The sequence below is a fragment of the Mixophyes fleayi genome, chromosome 3 (assembly GCF_038048845.1).
Source record: "Mixophyes fleayi isolate aMixFle1 chromosome 3, aMixFle1.hap1, whole genome shotgun sequence".
NCBI classification, from domain to species: Eukaryota; Metazoa; Chordata; class Amphibia; order Anura; family Limnodynastidae; genus Mixophyes; species Mixophyes fleayi.
Window position 1 is genome coordinate 113,135,034 of NC_134404.1, and position 14,369 is coordinate 113,149,402.

At 37.2% G+C, this 14,369-nt stretch overlaps 1 protein-coding gene across 3 annotated transcripts in view; it reads right to left on the reverse strand.

Annotated features, from left to right (window-relative positions):
- The window catches only part of PEX5L (peroxisomal biogenesis factor 5 like), a 217,697-nt gene that overhangs the window by 10,523 nt on the left and 192,805 nt on the right, over positions 1 to 14,369 (reverse strand). For all 3 annotated transcript variants that reach the window (XM_075202178.1, XM_075202177.1, XM_075202176.1), the window contains 4 exons: positions 8,045 to 8,140; positions 4,382 to 4,498; positions 3,185 to 3,328; positions 2,622 to 2,692 (listed from right to left, as the gene is read on the reverse strand). In XM_075202178.1, the coding sequence (XP_075058279.1) occupies positions 2,622 to 2,692; positions 3,185 to 3,328; positions 4,382 to 4,498; positions 8,045 to 8,140 (428 nt within the window). The remainder of the gene's footprint in view (positions 1 to 2,621; positions 2,693 to 3,184; positions 3,329 to 4,381; positions 4,499 to 8,044; positions 8,141 to 14,369) is intronic.

Below are 14,369 nucleotides of genomic sequence, written 5' to 3' on the forward strand. Positions count from 1 at the left end.
TATAGTGCTAGAATAAAATTTATATAATGCCCACAACTGAAGCCCGATACGCTGAAGATGTCTGATGACAAAAGGTGAACCTATTTGTCATGACCAAACCCATCTGGCCATATGAAACAAAAAAGCATTAATCAAAACAAAACCACCCAGTCTGTATAAAAATTACTAAAACTCCCAAAAGTATACTTTTAAATCCAAATTTCTGTCACCACTCAGCCATAACAATGACAACATTTTATCAAATGGAGATTATTATGACAAAAAGTCACAAGTCTTTTTAAATAATAATGGTTATACCAAACTGACATAAGCAAAATATGGATGCAAAAAGGTTTCTTAAAATGAACCATAAGTTAAAACAGAAACGGTCATAGCATTCTCATGTACATACTTTGTGCAAAGTTCTGCCCCCTGGGAAAGGCTAGAAGGTCTGGTCAGTTCATCCCTAGAAGGCTGAGCTCCATGAACTGACAATTTCTAAAATAATTTTATTACTTTTTAAACAGTCTTCCTTGCCAACAGGGTAGGGCTGGCAAATTTTAGCCTGGGGGGCAATACTCGACAGCCTATTAGAAACATTTTAAAAGAAAAAAATGCAGGAGGCCCAGTGACCCAGCCCAAGTTAGCCCACTATAGGACAGAACCAGGGGCAGATGCCCCCCAGCCCAGCCCAGCCTGCTTGCCCACTCCCTCACTTTTCTCTGTGAGGTCATGGAAATTAGTGTGCTTTTATGCTAATTTTTTCGACTGTTTTATTGCCTCTTGTTCAAGACCACTTATAGTAACAAGATCTACAAAGAGCATACTTTTTTCTAGAATAGTAGAGATTTAATAATAGTCCAGTAAATCCATTATATTTCACACATATGTAAAGGAAACATAATTAGGCTATATTTACTGTCCTTGGAGAGATACATTATCTCCATCATTTACTTAAGAGGCTGGTATCTATTGATAACATGTCATATTTCTCCCAAAATATGGTTTATGAAAAGTATTGCTTTGATGTATTTTCCCTATAAAAACATAATGTACTTAGAATGAACACAACTATTGTCCTTTGTAGTAAGAGCATCTGTGGGTTGTGCAATAAACATAGTTGACTATACATCTGTGACACTCAAGCATCTCTGCATAAACACTCAAACAGGGTGGAACAAAGTAGGTCTCTGCAGTATACATCAACATCCATTAACCCCCTTGTTTACTTACACACAGTGATTGCTGGAACCATTTTATCTAAGAAAACTCATATATTTGGGAGCGATTGTAACTACTTTTATATATCATTATATCCGGACTAGGCCATAACCAATTACACGCTTGTCCATATGACTGTTGCTAAACTGGTGTAAGAAATCAATATTAATGATGTTTAAAGAGGAGCAATACAAAAAATGAAATCATATATGTCAAACTGCCATGTAAAATCAGCTATATTTTTCTTTCAAAGTAATATATGAGTAACAACTGCTGACATGCATCATATTCACTAGATGAGGGTAGCTGTTCGGGGGGCAAGCACACAGCACTGGCCCATAAGTAGTGGCCCAGCCTAAAAGGGTGTTTTCCGGTGTATGTATATATATATATATATATATATATATATATATATATACAGAAACACTTTGCACAGGGGCCCAGATGTTACTCAAATCTGGTCAACAGAAAGCACAATGCCAGAGGAGCGTGCAGGAGTCAGCTGAGTAGCAACTGGTGGATGCAAGACATTGGGGAAACCTGTATAATAGACTCCTTGTAAGGAGCCCTCAGTAATTTGAAGCTACAGGGCTCCCGTAGGCTACGGGAGGAGCCCTGTAGCACTGTCCAGGAGCAGTATTGTTGCCATTCTGTATATGCGGTGCTGTCCGCATATACAGAATACTATCCAGTGCACAGGCGGCACCATCACATGTCACTCGATGCGGCCGCGTCATTCATTAATAAAATATTGTTCTACAACTTGTAGTTGCCTATGCACTGTATAGCATTCTGTATATGCGGACGACACTGTATATACAGACAGAGTGGATGGTACTGTATGCCATCATGTGTATAATCAATGAAAATGCCATTATGATGGAAATAGTCATCTCAGTCAATTTTCTAAAAAACAAAACAAAAAAAACATAACAAAAACATAAATAGAAAAGGTGGAGAAAAGTAATTTTAATTTCTAATGTCAGTTAACTGCCTTGGAATGTTGGACAGACTTCCTCAGAAATATGGCAGCAAGAAAGTAATGTCTCAATCAACCAGAGTATGCAGTTCACTCTCTGGGGTATATTTACTAAACTGCAGGTTTGAATAAGTGGAGATGTTGCCTATAGCAACCAATCAGATTCTTGCCGTCATTTTGTAGAATGTACTAAATAAATGACAGCTAGAATCTGATTGGTTGCCATAAGCAACATCTCTACTCTTTCAAACCCGCAGTTTAGTAAATATACCCCTCTGACTGCTATATCATATGAAATGTCTTTATTGTTGGTTTCACTTTAAATAATTATATATTAATAATTTTATATAATGTATCATATTAGTACAAACTGAAATACTTTTGTGTTGAGTGTGTACTGTCACATTTTGATAAATAAAAAAAGAACATGAATATGATTTACCTCTGTAGAGATACAATGGCTGCCTGTTCATTTTCATTCTCTGCTTGTGTGATGCCCAGGTACTGCCAGGCCTGACATGGTATTATTAAAAGCAATGACATAGAGAAGGATGTATATTAATATCAATATTCTTAACAAATAGAATATTTTATGCTTACGTGCACAACTGATACACATTTTATGGGAATTATCCGATGAACTTTTAATTTAGCAATTAAGAGAAAAAAATGTTGTTTGGGATTATGTTTGCTAATCTTTCTCTCCCAAATCTCTTAACTATTTCCCAGGGTACACTGCTACATATCCTTCCTCAAATTTCCACTGCCGGATTAACCAAGGGTGATTTCCGAGACACTAATTCACTAATTGGTCTTTATACTTTAATCCATTTTCTTTAGCCTATTTGAGTGTTCTAAATTAGCATCTTTTGTACAACTAGCATGCAAGATCTTAACTGGAAGGCTTTGAAAAAAAAGCACGTATGTCTCTGTATTAATTACAATATCCAGTAAACTTTGGGTAATTTAACTGACAAACAGAAGCAGGTATGTAAAACGTTCTACCTCAGCATCGTTGGGATCCTGTAAAATGGCAGCTTCCAGGTATAGGATAGTCATAGGCAAGTCACCTTCTTTCAGTTTCTTCATCCCTTCATCAAAGGCTGCAGAACATTCTCTAAAAGGATTATCCATGTGGAAATAATAACCCTGAAACACAATAGTTTGTATGTCGTCATTTATTCTGATGTTTTGCATACATAATTAACACTGCAGTCTGTGCTAATATTTTAGTTTCAGATATAGTAAGATTGTTGTGGAAGTTGATTTTACCAAATGTCTCCATATATGGACTATAAGGTCCAGAAGAGACCATATTTACACCCGCCTGTTGTGTCTTAATTGAAACACTGACCACTATACACTAAAAACAGTGTATGGGAAAATAATAAACAAACTTGATTCTCAGTAAACACACCCTTCCACACTTGCCAATCACATTGTTAACTTAGTATGAAACACTGCAAAGCACCCATGTCTACACCTCTCCCTACCATAACCAGACATACTTTAGGTATGCATTTAATATATATTGTAGGGTTTGGCCTTATACTATATTAATGTTGTAAATACACATGTTATAATTAATCTCTTAATGCAATATTTTATAATTGTGTTTTTATTGTAAACTCCTGGAAATAATAAGATCACAGCGAAACCAATTACAGAATCCTCAGTATTTGGCCAAACATGAATCTTTCTAAAACCATAATACTGACATCAGTTCACACACACATATATATATATATATATATATATATATATATATATATATATATATATATATACACACAAGAAGTAAGTCAGGCAGAGAAAGATGTACTACCCTCACCTGTGCACTCTGGCATAAGTACAGCCTGAGGTACATTTCACATACTTCCCCCATGTTTAACAAAAGAGGAGCTACATAAACAGTGGTTTCACTGATGATCACATTGAATGTATATCTGAACTTCATTCCACAAATTCATTTACAAATCCCCAATCACCCAAAATGAAATAAAGAAAATGAGAAAATTGTTTCAGTCAAATAACCAATAACGTGTTGCAGTTCCGCCACTTTGACCAACATCTAAGTCATAATTGTCACCACACCGTGGAGTTTGGCATCTGGTCAGAATACAATGTTTGGTGACTGTAGTAGCAGTACTTATCCAATCTATCAGTAAACAGAATCACTCCAACCATGTATAATGTACGCACTGTTTCTTTGGAAGAAATCCCGGACTGGTTGGATGAGTCTGTATTGTCAGAAATCCAGTTCCGTCTTGCCATCTCTTCCCATTCAGCTTCCATCTTATCCCAAAATTCTGTGTCTGACTAGGAAAGATATAGTAGAGTCTTTAGCTCATTTTACAACTGATTTATGAATACATTTAGTATTATAGCCCCACTTGTACAAGAATACAGCTCAGGAATGTATGTGCAATACAGGGATATGAATACAAGAGCACTGTCAGCATACCACCAAACATTGCCACATGGAAGATCAGGACAAACTGATATGCCCCATACAGTGCAGGCTTTGACCTATACAGACTACGCACCATTTACATGAACAAAATACCTCTTTTCCAGTAAGGGAAATCCATTTTGACCACCTGAATCAGTTTTGTAAAAATCAGATCTATTGGGAGGTATGTGACAGGTGAACTATAAATGTATGGAAGAATTACCTGCACCAATCAGATATCTAAACAACATTGGCTATAAAGATCTCATCAATAGCCAGCAGCTGCAGAATGTAAAGTCGCACTCCAATAGGGTAGTAAAGGGTTAATGCATTTCCATGTAATTTTGTATTTAGAGTCTTAATTAGAGGGAAGCAGATGCACAGCATTATTCTCTCCTACTCTAGGTCAGGTGAGGGCACATTTGTGTTTAATATGTTCATTATTTAATGAAGTGTAAAATAGTAAGAAATAGCAGAGGCTTGATGGCTTCTCATTGTGATTTTAAAGCTGCAAATTAACAACTGAGTAAAACAATACTTGGGAAATATGGTAACCTCTGATATTTCTTCTGCAGCAGAGTAGTAAGATGATACACTCGCTGAAGCAATCAGATACATGCTACAAGAAGATGTTCATGTTTTAGCTGCACATATTGTGTAACATCGGCTGAACATTCTCACAGTGCCAGTGGAAGACTTTACTAAATACTGTAGCAGAGAAACTGCACAAAAAAAACCTGCAAAAATAAACTAATAATAACAACGTTATTATTGTCCCCCAAACATGAACTTTGCACTTGCGCATCCAAGTGCGAAGATTTCAGAAATGTCACATTGTGTACAAAGTTTGGCACTCCCTGGACGTTCATGTGGGTATGTATATTCCCATCTTTAGAAAAATGACTAATCACATGCATAAAAGTATATATTTAACCACAGCAATAAAAATATAGTATGGTAATAGAAAATTCTCATTAACGTTCTACTTCTTAATTAAAATGATTCAAATATCGGCTTCCAATATAGAGAAAACACTGTGAGCTGTGCACCCAGTCCCCTCTATGGGGTGGGTTAGGAAGGGTCCTGGGGCATTGCAGAAAGGTATCTCACTGACATAAGAGCACTTGTGTGGATTCTCGCATTCGTTTCCTATGACTATACAAGGGGTCAGTGCTGAATTATGAATTTATACGGTTAAGCTGTTATAGCCAAAAAGGTGCTCGAAAAGTAACATAAGAAAAAAGTATATACATTAATTTGTCAAGAGTGCTCTAGGTTAGTAGCTATGCAGGTGTATTTTTAAGTATATTTATAAGTCAATATTTATGTTCTGGTGTATCCACATTGAATGGAGCATGTCATCCTGGGTGATCTAGCTTACTTCTAACGAGGCATTTCATTGACTAACCATCTTGCTTAATCTCAGCTTCCACACAATTTATTCCTACTCACTTTTATATCAAATGAGTTCCTGAAATTCTGCATATAAATTTTCTCTGACAGTCTTGACTCTAGACTGACAATTGCTTTCCAATTTCCCTAAGATGCATACGGGACCCTACCTGCTGCTCAGTTCTCCTCTGGTTGTATTTAGCACCCAAACCCTAGTGGTGTCCAGTGCAACTGTCTATTCTGCCTAACCCTCATTCCTGCGCTAGTGTGTAGTCTGTGACCAATGTTTGGGTAAATAACAGCTGTGGTTCACTGTCAATGGATGATTGTAATCTATTAATCGTGTTTGAAATAGCAGCACAAATGCATCAAATAACTAATAGATTTAATGGCTACTTGATTGCATGGCCAGAATATAAAGATACTACTGCAAAAAATATAAAGAGTCTAGTGACTAAGTAATCTGTTTTAGCACTTCCTCTGTTCATCTCCTACTGCTATAGTGGTGTGAAAGAGATTTTTAGCTTTACATAATATTATGCGGATTGGTCTGATAAATCCCTGCAATATGATGCTGGTTTCCACCGTGCAACATTTCAGTCTATAAGTATAATTTCCTCCATCCTTTTTCATGATATACCTTCATACACCTGCTTCTATAAAATTAATTTGCTGCTGTTTTAATTATTTTTACAGCACAGTACATCACAGAGCTACAATTTGCAGCTAATGCAGTTTTCAATTTTTTTCACTCATTGTATTGCTCAAGTATGAAAATATATTTATAGCCATTAAGGAAGAAAAGGAATGTGACTTCCACTTGACTAGTTTTTAATAATGAAATGAATAATATACCCTCTATTAACCTTTCCTCATATCTGATGCAGCCATCAGAAGTTTACTTTGTTACAAGTAATTATATTAATTGGAAGGAAGCGATAACAAACTGTGCAAGATTTTCCTTACTCCAGCATTAAAAAGTAATTTAAAGTAGAGCCTGATTGTTCATGAATTCGATTTTGTGCACCCTAAAATGTGGTTATTGTAAGCCCAAGAGAAGGCAGATTGTTACATGGAGAGCCATTCTTGTCCTACTGATCCCAGTGTACATTTAGAAAATTTCTGTTCTTACTTACTGTGACATAGTTGCAAAATCTGCATTTATCAGGGACTTGCATTTCTACTGCCCACATCTGGGAGAACGCAAACTAAGAGCATTGAATGCTGATTGGATTGCCGCCATGTCTTGTCCAATGAGCTGTTTTGACAAAGTTTCAGTGCCCTGAATGTACTTTCAGATGTCTCCCTGCTGTCAAACTGGGAGAAGTGTCAGTACCAACAGCAGTGAGTATCTATCTAACATAGTTGGAGGTATGGTGGTTCAATGAAAATATTATATTTAGGTAGTATGCCCCTTTAATATTTAAAGGTACAATCCGACATAGATTTTCAATCAGCTGATCATTTTTCAGCACCATTAACTCAGTGTTCCCTTTGCAAAATTGCTCTGTGGGGGATATTTATGGCTGTCACTGCAAACCATTGACTTTCTTTTGAGCCAGTCAGTCAGAAACTTTCTCACTGGTCGTGTGATGTCCGAGGAAGGAGGGGGTGGTGGAGTTTCATGCTATGAACTTGCAAAGTCCTTTGTGCTCACTACACTATGTCATCTGACTGTGGTTGCCATGGAAATCGCAAACTGTAAATCATTAATAGGAGCTTGAATGAAAATCCTGGTGAAAAATGAACAACTCCATTTGTCTTACAGGTAACCAGAGTAATTTATGTTAAATAAATACACTTCACTTTAAAAGAGCTTTCAGCTTTACCTTAAATCTCTAGCCATACATTATTTATGCATGTATGCATACATGCACCGTTAAATTAAAGAATGTCAATCATATATATATTCTACAGGTTTAGGCTGCATTCACTAGACAACAAATGTTTAGTCCAAGATACGCAGTACAATTACTGCATTTGTTGAACATTAAATATACCTTTTTGTATGACACAATTACCTCAACTGCAGCCTTTGCTCTTTCAAATTCCTCTTCTAGTGATTGATTTCTGGACAGAGTTGCTCCTCCCAAGCGTGATTCTCTGACCAACTGTCCCTGAAAAAATACAGATTTAAACATTTCCCTGAAACATTCAAGATGCCCACACACGATAATATTTTGGTTGGTTAATTTTGTTTATACAACAATGACCATAGCCATTTAATTGGTTTTGTAATCTGAATTTATAATGATTGCATTAATATAAATATAGCATTACTCATTAATAGATGTGATTCTGGAATGTTGAAAACTATTATGCTAGATATGCTAATGAACCACTGTCACTGTATGAAATTGTAATAGTGCGAACACTAATGCACTTTAGATTAGATTGACTAGAAAGTACATATAAGTAACATTACTTTCTGTTTACTTGTGAAGAAGTATTTAGTACTATAGATATGGTCAAATTTGCTTAAAAAATTATTTTTGCAACCCTTCAACCCCACATCGCAGCGCTCCTGAAACACACACAAATCCTTGTGACTTAATAGTGGTCAAAGGCATTCTCAAATAATTGCAAAATACACATATTTATATGTTTCATCCCATTGTGCTAACCTGGCACATATTTGTCAATAATACATTAGCAAATTGGACTATTTAAATACTAAGTCTTGGGGAATTAAACCTATAGATGAACATTCTCAGAAATGGTAAGAGTGCCTACGGTGGATGGGGAATGTAGGGAACTCTCTAACAAATGCAGACACATAGGTTCTATCTATACAATAATGTATACCAATATATTTAAATAATCAACTAGAAAAAATAAAGGAAAACTAAATCCAATTCCACACAATATGGCTTCTCCTTTAAACTGAGCAATAAACGTATTAATACAGCATATAATTATCTTATAACAACTAAAATAAATACCTACTTTAAACACATAAATGAACTCTATTAGGGTTGGGTGAGAGTACTGGGTTCAAGAAGTGATAGCTGGACAGCAGCCATTACCATGCGTAGTACTTAGAACAGGTATGTCTAGGAATGTAACATCCCAACTTGATAGCGTGTTCATATTCATGTATTGCTGATTCCTTCAAACACCAATGGGGATATATTTACTAAACTGCGGGTTTTGATGGGTTGCCTGTAGCAGCCAATCAGATTCTAGCTTTCATTTATTTAGTACATTCTAAAAAATGATAGTTAGAATCTGGTTGGTTGCCATAGGCAGCATCTCCACTTTTTCAAACCTGCAGTATAGTAAATATACCCCCATATGTAAAATCATCCCACTACTTCTCCTGCTCTTTATACAGGTAATATGCAGGTTAATGGGAGGCCACCCTTCAGTTCTAATTTACTCATCAAATCACCAGTCACTCTTTAAAGTTAATGCACGACCTGTAAATAGTGGAACAGGTTTCACAGTAGTTAAAAACGGACAGCTCATTTCTCAAACGCCTTTAAGACCTTATCACATTGATCTGGTTATCTGAAGCATTACTATATAACCTTTACAGGTGTAGCCATGCGTGTTTGGAGGCCTTGCTACACATAATAAATGCTCTCATCTGTACGAATAGTTTTAAGACACAAGTCAGGAATGGGCATCCTTCAGCATTTTAGCAGATGCTATACTACATACATCGCTCAACCACTAAGCTGACACATACAGTTTCAACAGCATTGTGATGTACGGCTATGTTATGAGCTACCTGGTTTCTCCATGCACACTATTATCCACAGCAATTAACTTTGTCGTTAACGATGCATTTCATGGTCCCTGCAATAAACTACCATATTTTGCAGACAATATATAAAATTATAGTTTACATTTTTGTGGGTAGGCAGGATAAGCCGGTTAATGTAGTTAGTACAATTACTACTAGTATATAATAAAAACAAGTTTACTAGAGATGAGCGGAATTTTCAAATCGGTTCCTTGAAACATTTGTCCACATTTTGTACTTTTCTCTGGTGGAATTTTACCTTAAGTGTGGAATGCCCCTTATCATTCTTGTTCCGCCCCAACCAAACAACGAAGCAGAGTGAGTTGACACCATTGTTGTCCCAGCTCTCTTAATGAGGAATTAACAAAGACAGAGCGCAGTACACAGATTGGTGAAGCAAGAGCAGAAATCTTAGATTGTATCTCTGTATCTCTGAAATCCTCTGTTCCACCACAAAAATCGATTAATGTGAAATGTTGAAATAACTTCCCAATCTTTAAAGATAACACTGAACGGCAATAAGTATCACCTATTTGTTAACTCCGTACTTGTCAAGAGCATGCCAATTTCCTGGTGCTTGGCACGCACGCTGAAAATCTTTCTGTGCTTAGTTTTCTGAATACAACTGAAAATGTACATGATGGCAAAAGTCACTTCAGAGTCCAACCTACTAACATTTTAAGACCACCCACTTCGTTTAAATGTTTCTTTTTTTTGTAAACGCTGCTCAGATTAAACTAATTTTTGGCTTGCCAACTTTTAAAATCACTCCTTCGGGAGATGCCAGAGGGGAGATCCTGGTTCCTAATGCAATGCTTAAATTCCACGACTTGTAGGGTAATACAGCTGGGAGTGGTGCTAGGATGACGCAATTCTCTGTGAAACGCATCATTAGGCTCTGCCCCCAGCCACCTCACAAGGGAATTGGGCTAGATACAGGAGGTAACACTTCTCTCTCAGAAGTCCACAAATTTGTGAGTCTCTATGTTTATGTCTTATATTTGGCACCTCTACAGATGCTGCCATCTTGGCCTACAAATCAGGGCTCTCCCCTGTAAAACTTGATGCATATGCACAAAAGTAGTCATGTGACATTATACAAGAGCATTTGCACTTCTTGCACTTTCATAAATGACCCTTAGTAACTCCACCAGTGTATATCAGCAATAGGCAACCAGATATACTTTGGGGGCCCACATGGCGTGGCCCTCTGTTCTTCAACAGGGCTGCACATTACCCATAATCTCAGTAATAAGCTAAAGCAATACATTTAATCATAGAAAGAGACACCTATCTGTAATAGCATGTAAGTTGGCATTTTAAAGAAGTGTTACAAGCTTTAACAAACAAATCAGACAATAAAGCAAGAAGAAGCTGGGGAAGTTGGGCCCGCAGGTGAGTGCTCGGTAGAGTCGTCTGTTGTCCATCACAGGTGCATATATATGATGGAATGTTTGATGAAGGTGGACTTCTATACCAATGTGAAGTATAAATTGACTTAGAAGATAGGTAACCTGTAATTATCTATCTATCTATACAGTAGCTAGTATAAAGTATATATAAATATATATATAATAGCAGAATACTTTAAACAATGTTTCAGGATTAGAATCATTACTCATAATAAAAACTATATAATGTGACAAAAGCATATAATTGTTATTTACTCCAGAATGAAATTACATTTTCTGGTATAGAGTATTGATAATGAATATAAAATATACCTATCCTAATGTAGCTGCATACAGTATTAGAAGCTGACTAGCAGTTCATAAATATTTAATGATTTACTCCATTACAAACCACAGAATGTAAAGGTCATTTTTCAGGAGGTCAAAACAGCCAAATCGTAAAGCATTAAACCATTAGCTGAAAGAAGACCATTCCCATAACCACTTGTTAGTGACCCTGTGGTGCTAGGCATCCACTGAATAATGGATATGCTTAGGAGAAGGCTACATTTTCCACCATGCAATGGTTAAAACACATGCAAAATGTATTATTTTTGGATTTATACATGATATCTCAATTAACTTAATATTATGGAAAACAAAACCAAAGACAAGGGTTTGTAGAAGATGTTTCTTGGATATTTTCCTATATCTAAAGCTTTGTACACACTACAGAATTTTCCACCAACTTTTTATGCTGATCGATTTTACATGCAATCGATGGTCCGATCGCTCGGTCCATGGACTGCATACACACTAGCCTTGTTTTAGAGATTAAGGGAAGAGCGGACATCCCTTTAGCAACTTTTTGCAGCCATGTTGTCGTGAGCAGTGATTGCAATTTCGTACACATCGGTCGAAAGTTTATACACACTACACAACAGAAACGAGATTGGAACGAAAATATTTAATGGTACGACCAACCAAATAAGGCAACAATCATCCATTTGGGCAGACTTTCGACCATTGTGTCACTACACACACTGACCCGACTTTTGAACAAGCGGCCGTATGTCGGCTGGTTGAGCCGATTATTGGACAAAAACCCTGTAGTGTGTACCTAGCTTAACTCTAGCCCTACAATCTTTTATATGCTCTTTGGCCATTGGTTCCAACTGTAAAAACATACAATTTAAAAGTAAAGCAAGAATGCTTTTGAATCCATGTAGAGGATCAGGGGTTTTGATATACAGTATGGCTCTCCATACCATAAGTAATAGGATGCCTGGCCTGTGTCTCCAATAGACTGACTAGGCTACAGGATAGGGCTCAAGGCTATAAGAGGTGCAGGGAGGGGTATAAACTGAAATGAATTTTAAAATATAAGAGATTACTTCTCAGAAGTAAATAGGAAACATGAAAGAAAACTGTTGTAAGGTTTTAATCTTAAAGTATTCCCATGGTAAAGACAGAAGACAAGGAGTCATCATTGGGTAGTTACTTGAGAATATGCAACTAGGAGAGAGAAAAGATCGCAACAGGTACAGGTGTGACAGCCCCCTCCTCCTCTACATGTTCTCCCTCAGTAGTGCTCACTTGTGACTCCATTCTGCTATGCAGTTCTTATTTTAATAAGTGACAAATATTGACAAGACCCTTTTAAAAAGCCAAGTGGAGCAAAGTTAAAAAGAATTGGGAACATAAACATTGGCGGTGGTGTGTGTGTGTAGGGGGGTAGTGAAGGAAGCTGGAAAAATTAAGGACAAGTCCGTTTGTACCTACCGCATAGTATTCTGCCGTGGTAGGGGAGGGGGTAATACGAGGGTACTAACCTACTAACCTAGGGCGGCTTGAACTCTTAGTAAGGCCCTGATGTGTCCAACAATCTCCATATTGTAAGCTTATTGTGTACTACCAAATAATAAACTAGTTATTAATCATGCTTTACAGTATTATGTGCAATATGCACAATTCCTTTTCATTATATTTAGCAATAAAATATGTATAATAATAATTAACATACTGGGCCTCATTTATGAATCACAGCCAATGTGAATTGCAAAACACCTTGGCTTTTCACCCGTCTGCCGGGTGCATGCCTATTCACCACTCTGGGGAGCAGGCGCGGGCTGGCAAGTTTAAGCCCGGGGGGAGCACAGGCGGCCACATCACGTGACACGTGATGCGGCCGCATGTGCGCTGACGCGGCCGCATTGCATATCATGTGATGCAGCCGAAGGTAATAAATAGGTAAAATTGCACCCGGGGACGGGGGCGAACCTAATAGCGGTTGTACTGAGGGGCCCAGGGGGATAATTCAAGTCCTTCAGAATGGTAATAGCCCTCCACCACTTTATTTCAATAATCTCGCTCCACAAATGGGAAAGCTCCTTTATGCAGGTACGCCTACTCTACACTTCTCAGGGAGCCTCTGTACAATGGCTCTCCATACATGTGCCTATTTCTGTCCTTTGGTTAAAATAACAAATACCAAATTCCTGTACTTTTGTGGGATTTGTCTGATAATGCAAAACTAGCCATGGAAAAGTATATTTTTATGATTGTTCTCTGGCTTCTTATACCTCAATAATGTAAAATAAAAAGTTATCTATTTTAAAATATATTAGAAGACTACTAAAAAGCAATTCCCTGTGAAACTGAAACAGCACAGGACTAAGGAAATGGGCCTGGCCATAAAGGTGGAAACCACTCCCAATCTTTAATGCTTTTAATTCTATTCTTATGAATTCACAGATAATGAGAACCAGATGGCAAATTGAAGGAATAGACACTTAAGTGACTTATCAATAGGTCACCATATGGACGAGCCTCAGAATAGCTTTAATTCCCTTAATACCTTAATGGAAAAGTTTACTGTTTCTAGACTGTAACACATTGTTTTGAAATGTCTGCAGAATTCCGCTGGCTGCCTTCAAGGTCTACTGTACTGATACTACAGGAAAAGAAGGGGGGGAAGGAATACCAGATTTGTATATTTTTAAGTTTACTTGATACAGGTACACTGGTTTGTCTAGCAGACAAATAAATCTCTTCTTTAGTCTTTATATACCTCCCTAATTGTGCTTAGTGTGGTGCCCCAAAACCCTGTTAAACAGCACAGAGGAAGTACATAAACGCTTTTGAAAGGGGTTAATAGAGGCTGAGAGAGACACAGTAGGAATGGCAGTTGACAATTGACAGTTGAAC